Source organism: Mytilus trossulus, chromosome 1 (assembly GCF_036588685.1).
Source record: "Mytilus trossulus isolate FHL-02 chromosome 1, PNRI_Mtr1.1.1.hap1, whole genome shotgun sequence".
Classification (NCBI taxonomy): domain Eukaryota; kingdom Metazoa; phylum Mollusca; class Bivalvia; order Mytilida; family Mytilidae; genus Mytilus; species Mytilus trossulus.
In genome coordinates this window covers 102908353-102926834 of record NC_086373.1, presented here as the reverse complement: position 1 = coordinate 102926834, position 18482 = coordinate 102908353, and the positions used below count along the sequence as shown (strand labels likewise).

The 18482-nt window shown below is 30.2% G+C and overlaps 1 protein-coding gene across 1 annotated transcript in view; it reads right to left on the bottom strand.

The window, feature by feature from the left end:
* Positions 1 to 1335: 1335 nt before the first annotated feature.
* LOC134694448 (atrial natriuretic peptide receptor 1-like) overlaps positions 1336 to 18482 on the bottom strand; it is a 42960-nt gene continuing 25813 nt past the window's right edge. The window contains exons 8-19 of the mRNA XM_063555463.1: positions 15350 to 15436; positions 13079 to 13222; positions 11890 to 12011; positions 11031 to 11212; positions 8832 to 8936; positions 8106 to 8225; positions 7755 to 7848; positions 6506 to 6733; positions 4419 to 4568; positions 3957 to 4055; positions 3373 to 3464; positions 1336 to 2844 (exon numbers count right to left, since the gene is read on the bottom strand). Coding sequence (XP_063411533.1) covers positions 2740 to 2844; positions 3373 to 3464; positions 3957 to 4055; positions 4419 to 4568; positions 6506 to 6733; positions 7755 to 7848; positions 8106 to 8225; positions 8832 to 8936; positions 11031 to 11212; positions 11890 to 12011; positions 13079 to 13222; positions 15350 to 15436 — 1528 coding nt within the window. The 3' untranslated portion in view covers positions 1336 to 2739. The remainder of the gene's footprint in view (positions 2845 to 3372; positions 3465 to 3956; positions 4056 to 4418; positions 4569 to 6505; positions 6734 to 7754; positions 7849 to 8105; positions 8226 to 8831; positions 8937 to 11030; positions 11213 to 11889; positions 12012 to 13078; positions 13223 to 15349; positions 15437 to 18482) is intronic.

The following is an 18482-nucleotide window of genomic DNA, read 5'->3' as shown; positions in this document are numbered from 1 at the left end:
CTTTTCATTGTACATAAAATTATAACACAATGCTCAGACTGCTGTAACTCTAATTTTGACATTTTTATCTATTTGTTTGTTTTGTTCATACATTGTGCTCTATATAATGGAATTTTATGCGACTGTCATACAAGTTAGCGTTTGAGCTAACTTTAAAACAAGGTTTAATCTACCGGTTCATCTAAAATTGGCCTGATCACATACTTTAACATGCAAAAGTTTGAATGGCAACGGACCACGACAGAGGACTAAAGGGTGGAGCCGAACACATCATCACAAATGTAAGATTTGCTTATTTTGATGCTGCGTACCAAATATCATTGATTTATCAATAGTGTTACCCTGAAACTGACATCAAAATAAAATTTTTATTTTAAAAAGTTGCAGTCACATGTAGAATGACTGCGAGGACAGGGCCAAATAATCTTCTTGCCAATGATATATCAAGGTACATCAATAATCACTGACCTGACCCTCTAAAAACTTTCCTAATCACACACTAATTGACTATGCCGACGATACCAAAAAACCATCTATCTGCCCTTAAGGCGCATATCAAAATGCATAAGCCTACGGCACAATACACTAGAATACGGTTAGATTGTGCTTCTATCAGCAGACACTATTTGCATTTACTCTTAGAAATGTCCCGTGCTTAGGGAAATGTATCAAGCAAAACATATACATTTTGTGCTAACGATACCACTAGCACAATCAATTAAATGATAAGTTGAGAATAAAATAAATGAATAAATTAATGGTAAAAAATATGCATAAACGGGTTGTGTACTGCCCTGATTTCTAAGCTTTGCATGTTCTGTCGTCATTGTGTTTCCTAGATCTTCAAACAACCGTCAAACAGTGCATGGAAAGTATTGCCATTTATATAGGAAAATCTGTCGACGAAAAGTAGCAACTACAGAAGTTGACTGCAATATTATTATTTTGGTTTTTCTTGTAGAGCTTATCATTTAGGATCTTGGTGCAGTTTGTTATGTTATAAACACTGTAAATTAAAATTGCCCCACTAATAACAACCAATGAAATACACTCTCTATTGATAATATATCTTAAACATTTTTTTCTATGCTAGTATTATCCTTAACTTATTCACAAATTCTGAAAACCTCTTTTTCATCCGTAGTGATTAAATGGTTGCGTTTATTCTTTGTCTTATTTATTGACCATTTATAAAATTTTGTATACTATATTATATTGTTCTTGTTGCACACAATATGTGTCTGAGTGTTTTAGTTAATAATACTAAAACTGATAATATCGTTGAATACAAAATGTCAGCAATTGGCACCAATTAAAAAAATAGAACCTGTAATATTTTTTTATTTCCTAAATACATGACCTATCATGGCGGACATGCAAATCGTAAAGTAAAATATGTATACAATATGCAACCTTACTTCCCTCTGTCATACAACTGAAGTACGTAGTACTTATACAATAATATATAGGGAAACTAGCTAGAAGACGGGAAGAAATAAATGGGATATTGATAAAAAAAAAAACCTGTTGACGCAGGGATGTGTCTCGCGGTTTGTGATTTCGGGGTATAACGCAAATGTCGAAATCTAAACAGGTTAAATATATAAAGACAATGAATCCTGACAAAAGGTGCATGACAAAAAAAACCTCCTGCATACCAAATACCATTGATTTTTCACAAGGGTTACCTTTAAACGGTTCAAAATTCAATGAACAAAATTATCCCCATGGAAATTTGAATTCAAATGACAATACAACTGCATACAAACTATCATATATTTAACATTAAGCGTTTATTCATAAACTGATATAATCACAAACTTTAACACGTAAGTAATGCAAAACATTCAAAGTCAATGAACCATGACTAAAGGGGGAGCCAACAATTCTAAATGAAAATGAGAGCTGCCAATACTTATATATCTGCATGCAAAATATAATTGACCTACTACTTATAGTCATTTGAAACTGACCTATCCACAAATTTATACATGTAACTTTGTAAAAGTTTAAAAGCCAATTGACCATCAATTAGAAGGTGGGGTATAATAAAAGCCATGGAATTGAGATGTGAAAATGTTGTATGCCTGTTCTCATTGAAACACACTAGTAGTTCCATTTAAATGGACCTTATCACTCACTATTACATTAAATATGCAAATGTTATCCAGTGAAACGACCATGACTGAGGGAGTTGTAATTGAGATATGCTAATTTTTATGTAACTGCATACCAACAATTATTGACCAACCCTAAGCGGTTCCCCGTGAACTAAACCAAGCCATAAACTCGTAAATTGTTGATGACGACGCCGCAGCTACTCGAAACATAAGCCTTTGTATCGCTTTTTCGGCTCAGTTTTTCGGCTTCATAGACTCGATACCAGAAAAAATACATTTGTAAACATTAATCTCCCTCATCAACTCACCAAACTTCGTTTGATTTATTAAGGCAACAGAAGTATACCGCTGTTCTAACATTGTTTTCGGTAGAACATCTATATATATATATATGTGTCGATCTACTTTCTTTCATACAGTGATGTCAAACACTTAAATGCATCATACTATTTTACTATTTCTATCCTGGTGCAGATAATAAAATAATCAAATAATTGTTAGTTTTTTGTGGATATATATCAGAATAAAAATGCTGCACAAAATCTCTATTTAAATCGAAGTATACTTTAGTATACTTATATCTTCTCCAACAAGAACACTTCAGCTTTTAATGTCATCATCAAAACATATCATATCCCTGACTGTTTTCAATCAAAGATTGTTTTTTATCCATCTTGCAAGGGTCATATCCAGTAAGCCACCAAGTTCGCATATCGCCTTTTCCCTAAAAATATATACATTAAGCATCTTGATTAGGATATAGACATTCAATAAAGTGAAGATAAGATTTCAAAGAAGCATGTTTGAATTACATCACATTAGCTGTATTTGTCCAAATCTGGCGGAATTTCTGGTCGTCAATGATCGTTTTCTTCGTACTCTATTTTACCTTCTTAATTATTCAAATCGACCGTCACAAGCGCATATTGAGTTCTTAATTTTAATCCAGATATTTTTGATCAGTTTATTAAAATATTTCAGCCATTTCAATTTTGTGAAAGACTGACTGATCTTTTAAATGCATTTTTCCTTTAAAATTGTCGCAGTTGTCTCCCTTTATTCACTCTATGCCGTCGTTAATTAAATGCTTAACAAATTCTAAATAAGAAAATATAGCTGCAATAACTATTATTTGTATTGAAGATATCGTTTGTCTTTATCCTATTGTGTCTCATACTGTCTTTAGATAATTCATTTTTTCTTTTTACCTTTCTGAAGTATCACCAATAAAAAAATAGTAAAAAAAAAATACCTTTACACTTATGACACCTCTTTCCTCAACCTGAAACCCTCCAGTTATTGCCAGCTCTGAATATGTGTCATCACTTATGTGAATTTTATAAGCTAAAAAGTACAATAATATCATTTTGTTATACATGCTATTATCAAATCATATATCGTTCTACTTTTTGCTCTTATTCTTATAATATTAACATGAATGAGATGTGTTTTAGAAATTTGCATATAAGGTGAGGCATACTTTTAACACAAATATGACATAGATTCTTATTTATATTTGACAAATGTTGACTACAATGATAAAGAAAAGTATCATTCGTAAAAATTAACTAGATTGAATATATCGATTCAAAAACCTCAATAATTTAACATGTTAATGTGATATAATAGTAGCGAGATCTTTGTAGAAGTGTGATGAGGACGTAATAGCATCGTGAAAAAAAAGAAAATTTACATTTTCATGCCGCTTATACTGCGACCTCACCACGATCTGAATTAATTTTAGATCGCGGAGAGCTTGGTGCGGTCATTGTCTAGTGTGATTGGGGCTTTTAAGAGATTGATTATTTTCTATGAGATAACTTTAATTTTTATTACGTTCTCCATTTGATTCCATTCTGGACGCTGTATTAACTGTGTCTCCAAACAAACAATACCTTGGCATAGTTCTACCTACAACACCAGCACAGACATACCCTAAAAAAACATAATATCTTTTAGGGTGAAATGATAAAACTGTAACCAATGAAAACGGCAAATTATTTTATATTAAGTATAACACCTACAAGGCCAAAACAATATGTGACAATTATTTAATCAAAATATAAATTATGCAAATTATCAAAATGAGGAAGTTTAAGTAAGTGATATCCATTCAGTTAGTGTCGTCTTGATAACTAGACGTTATTCCATAACTGACGAATGGAACATTCATGCATTTATACTACTACCAGTATGATATTCTGCAGTTTAAAACAAATATAATGTATATAAACAAGTGCAGCTATCATTTACATAATTAGGTAATCACCTATGTTCTGAATATAATCAATTACTTACCTGAATGTAAGCCAATTCTTATTTTCAGAGGAGCATTTGGCAGATGAGGAATTTTAAAATGTTTTGCTGCTTCGACGATTTTCAGGGACATCTGAGCTATTTCTGATGCGTGGTTTGGGGTACGCTTAGGCAACCCTGATGCAACCATGTCTAAAATAAAAAAAAATAAAAAAGATTTTGTTTTAAAGTATGATCGGCATACCAGATAATCAAATTACTCTGCAGTTAAACTTTCCATTAACTTTTTACTTATAAAATATTTGTTTTCTTTTTAAGGAAGGAGAAATTGGTTTGAATTAATAAAAAAAGATAATGTTTTTAGGCGTCAACGAGATAGCTGTTCACTAATATTTCAAATATAGTAATTCTAGGGGGGAACTGCTATTTTGCATGTTGCGTGTTGCATGTTGCGTGTTGCGTGTTGCGTGCTGCATGTTGCGTGTTGAATAAAGAATAAAGTTAAATGACATTTTTTGTACATTAAGTGTAATCTTTCATTTTAGTTTGTTATTGTGCGATTGCTGTTTCAATGAGGTCATTCAAAATTATACTACAATACCTTCGATAGATGAATGGTGGTTTAATTTTTAAGGGTGGTTATTTAATTATCACGAAAACAAATTTATGTATGTTACTTTTTTACCAGTGTTTGCAAATTTAACTCTTTTTTTATGTTAAAGTGACAGAATCTTAAAAATAAAGACTGTACATTTTCGATATTCATTTGTTTAGTTTACTTGAGGTTCAATGTTTAGATTTATGTCATAACTGAATGAATGAGTCCAATTTATTCTGCAGTATATTATGCTTGTAGATATCCTTCAATTCATTTGAAATTTATAATAAACCTTTCAACAAAAGTCATTTAAACTTGGATTCTGGAGACTGATAGTATTAATTAGATGGTATGGGTAATTTGATAGAATTGTATGACCTGTTAATTATTTTCAATGACAGAGATTTTCTCTCAACATAGAGATTTTTATATTCTGCAAAAATAAATAAACAATTTATCAAGCTAATGGTGAAATGATCTTTAATAGTGACCCCATACAACAATTAAAAAACAATTAAAATTAAGGAACGACCATGTGAAATGGTTTATTTATCCCACCCCCACCAAGTCATCACTAAACATATTCAACTTTTTTCACATTTTCACATTTATTACTTTTTATTAATTTTATGTAAATGGACAGAAAGTCACAAGACAAAAAGCCACAGGACATAAAGTCACAAATAATTTGTTGTCAATTGTTTAAATATATTTAAGAGAAATATTTTGAAATATTTAAGCCTCTGTCACACCTTACCGGATAGCACGAACGGACGACTAACGGATGAAAATAAAAGTTGTCCGTTGACAAAATTGTAATCCGTTGGGAATTCGTTGATGTACTGACCAAAAACAAGAACTATCTTTAAAAAAAGATATCCGACGTATTTAAAAGACTTTTAGGAGGATTAAATATAAAGTATGATATCAGCAGTTTACTAATAATACAAATACTCATAGGGGTTAACATACAGGATGACCCTACCTTGTTTTGCTAATTGTGTGTTGTTAAAATATTTTATTCGACCTAAGAAATATCTAACTATGGTTTCAACAGACAAAAAAAATGAATATCGGCTTGGTTAAAAAACACCCTTTTCGAATATTAATTAATGCAAAAAACAACCAATTTATATATTTTATATTTAAATCACAACCAATTCATGTACATTTCCTGTTATCATGTTATCAGACTGTCGTGCACATTTCCTGTTATCATGAATCTTTCATTTTATTCTATAACAAACCAAACGCAGTGTTCAGAGTCATCGTAAACCAAGATGATTACTAATGACCCGTTGACATATATATATCTATCCATTGTTTGTTTAACCACCGTGAAATTGCATCCCATTCATATATTTGAAATTTCAAAACATGTCACTGATTACAACGGCAGTCTGTGTATCAATTTATAAAGGAAAAGACCCCACCTCCACCGTTCAAAATATAACACTTTCTTATTATTGAAACAGTTTTTTGGTTTCATTTTGACTTTTGAAGGATTAAAATAATATGTACAACCACTTACATGCATCGCCTATTGTTTCTACTTTATAGACACAGAAATTTTCTATAATTTCATCAAATACTGTGTAGAGTCTGTTTAGTAATCCTACAACTTCTAATGCCGAACTTTTGGAACATAGCACTGTAAAACCAACGATATCGCTGAAGTAAATGGTGCATTGGTCAAATGATTCTGCCTGTACCGATAGTCCGGTCTTCAAAGAATCAGCTACGGATCTTGGTAGCATACCTGTAGTTTAAAATACATATTAGAATATCTTCAAATAAAATGTGTTTTATTCATTTGGAGCAAATTGGTTGTATAAAGACATCAAAAATAGAAGGATTATGGTTACTAGAATAACAAAAGTACCGAAATCCAAGAAAAATTCAAAAAGAAAAGTTCAAAAGGCAAATTCAAAAGCTATTTGATACAACAGTCAACATTATACTCTTAATCACTATAAAAACAAAAAATCTGTCAAAATAAAATAAAATTTCATATTTAGAGAACATAAAGAAAAACGAAAGACTAGAATACAAACAAATTACCATCGGAGAATAACACAATGTTTTGATGTATAAGCACCGAGGTACACTGTATCAGTGGCTCAATTTAAAATTCGAGATTGAATTTAAAAACAATTGAAAGACAAACTCAAAATTAAGAAAAGTGTTTTTTCATAGTTCCACACCTTACTCGTGTGTGGTAATAAAATAAATTCATTTTAAAATGTTGTTATATCTTCATATATAAACATTTTTCATTGAAATCGATAAGAGACATATATTTTTAATGTTGAGTATAAACGCACCAGCTTAAAATTTACGATGAAATTGCTGAACCAAAAATCCTTTATACATAGCTACAATTAATCAATATTTTCCTGATATAGTTTGACATGAATTTATTTTTAAATATTTATAAAAGAAAGATAAAGTCGGATTGGTACCCTTGATTTTTTTTATTTCTATGTTTCACTAGTTATCGCTTCTTTATGGTTCTGCTTATTACAAAACTTTTATACCCCTACAAAAAACAAGAACATGATTGTCCTATATTTATGCTATATAATTATGTTCATTATGAGTCGGCGTTTATATCATGCTCTATAATTTCCTGCTGTTCCCTTGACATTAAAAGTTCACTTTGAAATAATTCTACTTCACAGAATTATGTATCCGAAAACAAAGTCAGACTGTCGTGCACAGAAATCATAAATTTGTCGATAATTTTTTATAAAAAAAGTTTCTTTTATATCACCACTTACTATACAATAATGTCTCTGTTCTGTGCTTTTCTGCCATCAAATCTTGAGTTCTTTCTGCAACAACAGATTCCAAATGCTTTGAGTACTTTTCCATCTAAAATTGATAAAATAGTGATTTTATAAAAGACAAAGAAAATAGGTATTAAATATTGGAAATTGCAGCACACAATTTGGATACAAACCCAAGGTTTTGACAATTGTAATTTTACTTTGGTGATAACAAACAAACTTCTGTGAAACATTTTATCTTCTAAACATCAACTTATTGCCAGTATAAAAAATGATAAAATGATTTCCTTATGCAGCAAAAATTCAAAACTATTTGTAGGATTTTGTTTAAAATGAACTCACCATTGTTATAATCAAATCCACGGGGTTTTGTTTATTAGGATTGATTCGTTGTAGCCGTCGTTTAATACTCTCGAATGATGGTCTTTCTATTGGGTTATGAGATCTGCATATTGAAATCAGCTGTCAATAAAAAAAAATTGTTTTAGACAAACGGAAAAAGTGTTGGATTTTACTACATAAGTTATCGCAATGTCACATTGTTTTTACAGCATTTCTGATACTGTCCTAAATCCAGAAAAAACCTGAGTAAGTCGATACCATTAACTAAAATTGAATATGCAAATCCAAAATTAGTTGTATAAAACGGTTTATAAAACATTGCATAGAATTGATGCTTTAGCAGACAGCAAAATAACGACGTTGATATTGGTGAGCTTGGTATACGAGTCAAAACAGTCGTTCGATTTTTCTTACATTTTTAATTGCCGCTTGGTTATCACTTACACTTAAAACATTACAATTCTATTCAACCGAACGGTACTTTTAAATTGTACAAGGAACCTCTTATTATGTAGTGAAACACAATAACTGGTCATTACATAAAAACATAATGTGTATCTTTCTCACATGCAACAGACAGTTTTAAACGAAGGTATCTCAGTTTTGAATTTAAAACACAATTACAGGATCGGTAGCATATTAATCACATTGATTCAATATTTGAACATATATCATGTCTAAAATCTATTGCAAAATGTGTTCATGTCTTAAGACTGTTTCGTTTACCTTACAATATTCATCCGGACATGGACAATTGTTTTCGTCTGACGTTTTCTCAAAAACCGGTAATGGCGGTTGCCAGTCAATAGGCACAGAATATGGATCTTCTTCCTTCGTGTAAATAAAAATAAACTGTATAGACCTATTTTCCTTCAAAGGGTTATTTGTGAGAAGAGTATCGTGTATATAAACACGTACAACATTTGTTGTAATTGTTTCATAATAAGTGATTCGGGAATCAAAATCAGATAACTATCATAAGTAGTAAGTCTTAATAGGGCAATGGAAAGAATTTCAAAAATATGTTATATTCTTTTTTCACTATTTCAGTAAAATGTTGGATCGTGTCTGGAAGAAGTTGGTTAACCTAGTATATCTATTTGACATTATAACGGAATTGTAAACAACTGTAATACAAGTAGGAGGTTTAATAAGAGATAAAACACGGTTTAAGTCATCTTCGGAACATAAATTTACCATGTCAGGGATATTTCAATTGTACTCACTCTTTCAGTTGGTCGATAACGTATGAATTTGTATTTTTGTATAGACTTCCACTTCTTAAATTAAACTTAGAGTTCGGTATAATTGTTATACTTTTTTGATATTATAAAAAGGAAATATTTTGGCAAACTGGTTAGCATGCGGATAATATATATAAAAAAGGTATCGATAAATCACTATTATGGATGGAACAGAAGGAACTTTAAACAGTTCATTACGATCATCAAAACAAACAAACTTGAAAAATAACCATCATCTATCAACAATTAAGTGCTGCTCCTTAAAATTAAACTATTGATATGCGCGTTTTAACTGCAATATTTTAAGTCATCCATTCAAAGCTTTTAAGGACAATGGTTTGACTTTACTAAAACGTTATGATTTCTTGGGGTTCAACAGACAACTCGCATTCTAAATATAAATAAGTTATCTACAAAAGGTGAAAAAAGAATAATAAAAAAGAATATACACTTGAAGGGTGCACGATACGATTGCTTTCATTTTATTGTTAAAAAATACTAAAGACACAATGCAATTTTACTGCACAAGTACATATTTGGTCAATACAATGACCATAAAAGCCATAAACCTATGTTAAATACAGGCACACATAAAGGAAATATAAATGTGTTTCATTATAACTTAATTGGAACATGGAGATGTCAATTTGGATAGTAAAAAACGGTCTTTGACAAATAAAATAATTAACTGAAGGACACAATCCGCACAAATGGAAAGGAATGCATTATGTTTTCCTATTCTTGAGACAAAAAAAAACTTAAACTCATTCTTCATTGTATAAACAATTTAGCTCCTTGATATTTAAGGACATTAAAAAGTGTTATTTCTACAATATGAGAGCAGTTGCAAAGAATAATAAACATTAGTTTTAGATATATGGTTTGTTTTATTTTTTTTATATAATTTTCCTATGTATAGCATGTTGAATAATTCGTATTATTCATTGCAATACATATCTGTCTTGTATTATCTTATTGCAACATTCCGGAAACACAGTATTTGGAAGAGATGACTGACTCATTTAGTCGTACGAAAACAGGCATTTTATTGGCAAAGAAAATTAGGGATAAAAACTTAAAGGTCTACAAAACTCTACACTGAACGCTGAAGATTGTGCACCACTACCCTTATGGTATAGATATTCGGTATTGCACAATAACCTAAAGTCATATGTCACACCTTCTTTCCAATGGGGCCAACCAAATAAAGATGGTGTGGCCATCATATTTTCATCGGATGACTTTACTATTAGAAGTCAATGGCTTCCTTCTAATCAGCAGAAAACAAATTAAATTGCACAAAAACTTAACTTTTAGATCCTGTTTAATCTTATCACTACATCTTTTTGTTATGTAATACAAACAAATCAATGAACTCTGTAAGCAATGATATTTTTTCTCGCACTAGTTAAATCAGCAAAAAGTTTGAATATAATTTGATATTTCTATGCTCTGGCTGCCAATTCTGTATGTTTATTCATAATATTAAATGCATTTGATAGTGACAGCAATAAAATACATAAAAATACAATTTTCTCTTTTAATTATAGCATTTTGATCGAGTTTTTCTGTGCATTTTTGGCGTTTAAATGTTTAAAACACAAAACTTAGCAGAACATTACAACTTATGCCTTTAAACGTGAGAAAAAAACAGGTAGATAGTTCACCAGTATAATTTTACCTGAAATGGATCTCCCCTCGTTGCTATTTCTATCAGTATAACACTAAATGCGTATACATCACTGTGTTCAGTAGGTATAGCTTGACTTTTCACAAGTTCTGGTTCCAAATAAACTTGCTTTTGCTTTTTAATGTTTTCATCTTCACAGACACCAGATTTTCGGAATGTTTCCAAACCATAATCTAGAGGCAAGAAGGATAACCCAAGTTGTTTTATAAATTTCATTAAACACTAAAAATTTTAGGAAGCGTCAAGAATTGGTTAAGTGAATTTTATAAAATACAATATGGAATCATATTTTTTTAAACGATATTAGAACTATTAGCAGAAATTAATACTTTTCTTGCACACAAATGTTACAATGAAATTGTTGAATTCAAAATCTTATTACCTGATTTCTGTGTATGTAGCATTTACGGTTTATCACATGCAATGAGAATATATTTAGTATTCCATGGTCTTTGAATTGACCAAGATATGCTATTTAAACCTTTTTTTTAAATTATTTAAAATAAAATCTTTTATTTGACTGCATTTGAATATTTTAGTTGTAATTGAAAAGTATATATGTTGAAATGCATTCCAGGTATCTTTTTATATCTGTTTTCTATCTTTTTTATAATTGCAAAAAAGACATCTTTGAATCGCTTGTTATACATCACCATCATATTATATATAGGAAACTGGTGTGATATGTGGATTAGGATCTCACTTATCCTTTCGTGGTTTCTAAGGTCACCCCGGGGTTTTGGTTTGGTTTCTCTCTGACCAGTCGATATAAGTTATATTTGTTTTCATATCACGGATACTTTAACAGTAGAAACATGCGTGATCTACGATATTTGATTAAGATACATACCTGTTACTTTAACTGACCATCTGTCATCCATCACACAATTACTGGACCACAACCTTCCATGTATTATTTTATGACTGTGTAAATACTTCATACCTCTCGAAATATCGGTAGCAAAAGAAAATCTGTAAACAAAGATCAGAAGGTTGACCAAGTGGTTATTTTATTGTCATACGATTTCTTAATGGTCAATCTGCTATTGTTTTTCTTTTTGTTTAAACTGTAATTATTATTTAATTCATCTTAACAATGATTGATTAATATTTTCTCAATGAGTTTATGATATTTGAACATGGGTAAAGTACGAGTGCACCTAAATTATACTAAAAATTCATTACAACATTGACCATTATGAATAATCGGGTGACTGGTATAAATAAAAGTTAGCTTTAAAAGTGGTCATTTGTTGAGTATGAAAAGGCCATTCAAATATTTTAGTTTGAGTAATATTTAGTATGCTGTATTTTATTTCATATAACAGGCAAATGAAATCATAAGCAAATATAAATGATTCAACATTTGAACATGAACTTTTTATAAAACATGGTCATATGCCTGTATTTTCGATGTTCTTGCAATGAATGGATATGGTTTATAAATATGGCGCAAGCTTTTCTGTAAGTTTACATTAACTTCACGAAGTTTCTGTTTTCATTTTTAGGTCAAAATTGATTTTGTTAATAAATCCCCGTTGATTCCCGTTGACGAATAAAATTATTACGAAATTAAAGTGTGCAACTCCCTTATGTAAAGTCGGCCGTAGATCAATTTGATTGTTGACTTTGGGTCCCTTTCGGTAATAAAGCTGTCTTAAGGACATTTCAACGTATGTTTACATCTATGGCTATCAAATGTTTGACTTTAAGAGTTCATGATGGATTTTAAATACGAAAAAGGGGTTCGGACGCAAAAAATGAAGCGTTAATTTTTTTATTTTCCTTATACATTTTGTATATAAAAATAATAAAAGCGGTTCTGCATGACTGCAAAATGAAACTACTATTTCATATACTATTGATCATTGGAATTCATGCTAACAGAGTTTTATTTCACATAAAACGTTTAATTTCTTGCATTGTTTCAATTTATGAATACGACTGTTAAGAAAATCATTAAAGTCAAAGCCAGTAAAATCGCGTCTTCTGTTCAGTAAAAATTCATTATGACAGTAATCGTTGGAAATACAACAAACCTGAATGACCAAGACAGAGGAACTTCTTCGTTGAGTAACACATCATTCAGACTCCCTTTCGCACAATATGTCATTAGGATAGCAACATTTGGTACTTCTATACAGCCTCCAACAAATCTACAAACATTCTGATGATCCATTTGTCTACAAACAGAGATAATTAAACATTGTTTAAATTGATTTCTTATTACTTAACATTTACTCTTTTTTATAATCAATATCTTGCTTTCACAGTATCTACAGGAGGAAGTTATTTGAAGAAGCTTTATTCCTGTTAAATCGTTCACTTTCAAACTGGTAACTTAGTTTACAAAGTAACATGTTAGTAGCTTTATTACAAACGCAACCTATAAAGCACACTGGTAGATGGAATCAAGCTGAACGAATGTAAGTGATCATATAAAAGGAAAGGGTACAATAAGAGTATTAAAGTATGCTCTTTTAAAGTAAATTCTGATTCTTTGTATCAAGAGCTAGGGGATTTGATTACAGAAAGAGTAGCCAAAATTTTTAAATATAAAAGATGATAAAGAACATATGTCCGGAGCAGAATGCTTAGAATGAAGAATAATTTTCTCAAAAAAGATATCAAATATTGAAATTAAAAGATGCGGTATGATTGCTATTTAAACAATTCTACACCAGTGACCAATTGACGTAAAATTAAGCCGCTATAGGTCGCCGTATACAAACTTCAAATATTTTTGATACGGTTGCTTATGATTGTGTGTAATTGTAAAAGATCTAAAGAATTTCCTATATGAAAATCTAGTTAACAGGACATCAAGAAATTATTTTTCTGTTCGAGAATTTACTAATTACATTTGACCCTTTGAACAGTATATGTATTTTACGAAAACATTTATGAATTCATGTATAAAACGCTAACAATATTGATATACAATTTGATTTTGTTTTTAATAAATTAATCAAATCTTATTTGCCATAACATTGACACGATCTTGTTAACCGGAAAAAAATTAGTACCTGCTTTATTACATTAACCAATGCAGACAATTTGCAACCAATCCTATATACCTGATGATAAACACGAAATACACTGTTAATCTCTTCAGAATCTAATAACATTGTTATAAATGCTTTTAGCACTCCAAAAAACGTAATGGTACATTGTAAGCAATAAATTAATAAGGTAATCATAACATATAAAAACTTTTCATGCCCTACAAATTTAAAAATTGAAATAGTTCAAAGACATGGAAGCAGTCACCAAACGAGGTTAAAAAGGAGACTTTAATATTGTCAATATAATCATTAAATCGAAACATTAAGTTGATGAGTTTATTTGATAGGAGAAAAATATAGCAAAAGAAGACTTCGGATTAATCATAGTATTGAGCTGAAAACAGATTCGTTTCCTGAAGGACTCTGATCCTCAAATCCAATTATAGAAAATAATAATAGTATTAAATGACAATACAATCGTTGGACATCCCCGATGTTACGTTTTTAGTTTTTTTTTAATTCTTTTTAATGGAAACACTTATGTCAAACATGTTACTCAAGTTGAAATGCTAAAAAAAAATTTAAAAAAGTATGAACTCCAAAACGAAAATCCCTTAGAAAATGTCAAAATCGAAAACTCAAACACAGCAATGCTTCAATACTTGAAATACTTTTAAAATTAACAAGAAAAGAAACCAGAATAATACCAGGAGTTAAGTATCTCCTTTTAAGTTTTAAATTGGTTTTCTTAGTCATTAATACCTCTTAAGGCAAATTTATTAAAGAATGAATAATTTGAACTACTTTTTACTAGGGTTTTTGTAAAGTGTTCAACCATGAAAAACACATACGCAACGAGTATGAACAAAATTGATGATATTTGTTTTAAATTTTTAATGTTCAAATTCGACTACGATAAGTTTTCAAATTTGGTCCATTTGTGTATAATTGATTTAGATGATAATATGCAACTATTCCTGCTATTATTAGTAGTAATTAGTACGTGAATGTAACATGGCTCTCTATTTTTTCAGAAAAAAATGTCATGCTTATACAATGCATTTCTCTAGTTACTTTTCAATTGACTATTGAATTATAATCATTCAGAAAATTCCAGACCAGGACATCATTATCTTAAATCAATAGCACTGGACACTTTTATTAGATATTGTTAAAGAGACGTTAGCATCATTAATGCAAGTCACTTAAGTCACTATAGAATAAACTTTGCAATAGTTTCTGTCAATAAAATAAAGGTTAATATCATCAGATAAACTTTTGATGACAATTAACGTTTATACATACCTCACAGTTCTGACTTCTTCTCTTATACATTTTGTCAATGAAAAAGATTTCTTTTCTATCCTTTTAATTGCCACCGTCTTTCCGTCCCTAAAAAATAAAATGGAAGTAATTTCCTAATATTTTAAATTGTTTGCAATAAAACATGTTCCTTGTTGTAAGATCTGATTAATATCTTGGTGATAATGTTTTGAGTATTTTTACAAGTGTTTACTGAACTTCTTTTCTACAACGCTACAACTTACAATTGAAGCACATAAATACAGGGTTGTATGAGTAGTTATCAAAGGTACCATGCCCATAATTTGATACGCCAGACGGGCGTTTCGTCTACATAAGACAAAATAGTTAGAAAGCCAAACAATTATAAAATTAAAGAGCATTGAGGACCTCACATTTCAAAATGTTGTGTCAAATACGGTTATTATGTAAGGTAATCTTTGCATGGAATAAGACAATCCTTACTATTTCGAATAATTCAAACTTTTGCAAACAGCTTATTTATAAAAATGACCAACAATGTACTGGACTTAACGGACAAATACTACATATTTTCCAATACTACTCCCCTTCATGCAGGTGTTCATTTTAATATTGCAATGCATGTTACAATGACAAAACTTTTAAAAGATAGACGAAAGATACCAGAGGGACAGTCAAATTCATAAATCGAAAATAAAATGACAATGCCATGGCTGAAAACGAAAAAGACAAACAGATAAACAATAGTACACACGACACAACATAGAAAAATAAAGAATCAGCAACACGAACCTCACCAAAACCTAGGGGTGATCTCAGGTGCTCCGGAATGGTAAGCAGATCCTGATCCAGATGTGGCACCCGTCATGCTGCTTATGTTATAAAAAATCCGGTAAATAGTCTTATTCGGTAGGCTACATTTATGAAAGGGAAGAGGATTGTAGTTACAACGTAATGTTTCATACAAAAAAATATGGACTTAAAGTCATAAGAAACGAGTGACCGGTGAAAAATAATGTTCTCCAATTTTGAATCATTGCATACAAACATCATAAACTTAGTCTTTTGTGCACGAATTTATCATTTTTTTCGTGTAAATTTTTTATAATCGTCATTTTTTTTAATCGGTCAGTGTTGTGAAAATATGGCAGGTTATTACAGTTCGTGTTTTGAATCCAAAGTTTAACGATTGTCACCTGTTTGTCAACAATCGACAAAAAAATCAACAATAAAGCATGGAAATTGAGCACGTGTTTAACATGTAAATTCAAATAATAGTTTATTTAAAGGACATCAATGCGTATTTCGATCAACGGATGTTTACGAGATTGGTCACACTTAGGTAACTTGTCATACGGAAAATATGTCGGGGGGAATTGCTTCCTGGAATTGCTTAATTAAAATAAAGTAAACTTCTTCTAAATATGAATAAATTGAAGAATTTTCTTCAGAAAAAAGTATATGTACATAAGTTTTATAATGAAAACTATCCATTGAGTCATAAAAAAACATATTTTTTTTATTTGAGGTTTCTTATGACTTTAAATGCCAGATGTAAACTATTCGTACACTCCCCGTCTACAAGTTAACAGATTTAAGATCATCTTAAAAAAATATGCAAATATATACGCCAAGCGTTATTATGTTAAGTTCATTTGCATGTTATTACAGAATGGTAGAATAATTACATATTACATATATTCTGGACGAACAAAAGATATAGATAAGAATAAACTAGTCATTTTTTGGGCCCTTTATATGTTGCTGTTTGGTGTGTGCAAGGGCTCTGTGTTGAAGACCGTACTTTGACCTTTAATGGTTTACTTTAACAAATTATTAGTTAGGCACTCATACCACATCTTCTGATATCTATTTTCATAGATACCAGGCTAAACATTATATATGCCTAATGAGCGTTTCGTCTACAAAGAACATATCAGTGACGCCCGAATCAAAAGGCTACATTACATTACAGTGTTGAATAGCACTACAAATCCCCAAAACATTTGTCCTAAAGACAGGTATGGTAATATATTTTTTGCAATAAAATACTAAGTATTTCGAAATATTTTATTAAGAGAACGTTGATTATAATGACAAAAGCTATTTTAATTAATGTTCGACGTTTTGATTAATTATCGAATCGGTATAACAAAAAACTGTTACAAAATTACCTAAATAGAAACAAAACTGTTTAGAATAGTAAAGAATGAATGTATCTTGAGAATGAAATCATTTCTAATAATAATCATACACACTGACGTTTTGTTTCTGTTTAACATAGTCAAAAGAAATTCTGATAATGAACATGAAACAATTTGTAGCATTTGAAATGAAAGGATGAAAAGGTATCCAAACTGACACAATTATTCATAAGAGGAAATCATATCGTGTGCATATTTGAATTACAGTAACATATATCATTACATCGATTGCAATGAATTACATTGATTTCCCAGTTAAATAAAAACCTATAATTTCACATGTGAAATTAACGTGGTTATTTCACTCTCTGTCGTCATACAACAATAGCCGATGTCAAGACGTTGATAACTGCAGACCAAAACAAATTGTGAATGCGTTGAAAAAAAGATATAGTTCCTTACATGTTTTACATTAATTTCTTTAAAAAAAAAAAGAGATTTGCCAATGTAATAAAAAGAATAACTAATTAAAAAATTCAAATATCGAAAAATATTCAACTCGTGACCGAACAACACTGATAATTAACTGATAATTGATGATAAACTGATAATTAACTCATGCGCTACGCGCATTCGTAAATTAATGTGTTGTTCGGTCACTCGTTGAATATTTTCTCTATTTGAATTCTTCCTTTGGTTATATTTTCGAAATGATGAACTCAAAAAGAAAACCTGAAAACAATATTCAAGCTATTACATTTTGCAGCAGGCCTGAAACCTTTTTTTATGAAACAGTTGCAGAGTGTATATAACCAAAATCAATATATCCAATCTCAGTTTATACAGTTTTGTTATTTCAGCTACTTTTATTTTTATATAAGAAAGGATAATTGATAAAGTTTTAAGTAATGATAGTGCATATATTTGTTTTTACTTTTTATTGGTTTTCTGACTGAAATGTTTACCTTAACACGCGAACATTTCTTTGAGATCATTATGTCTTCACAAGT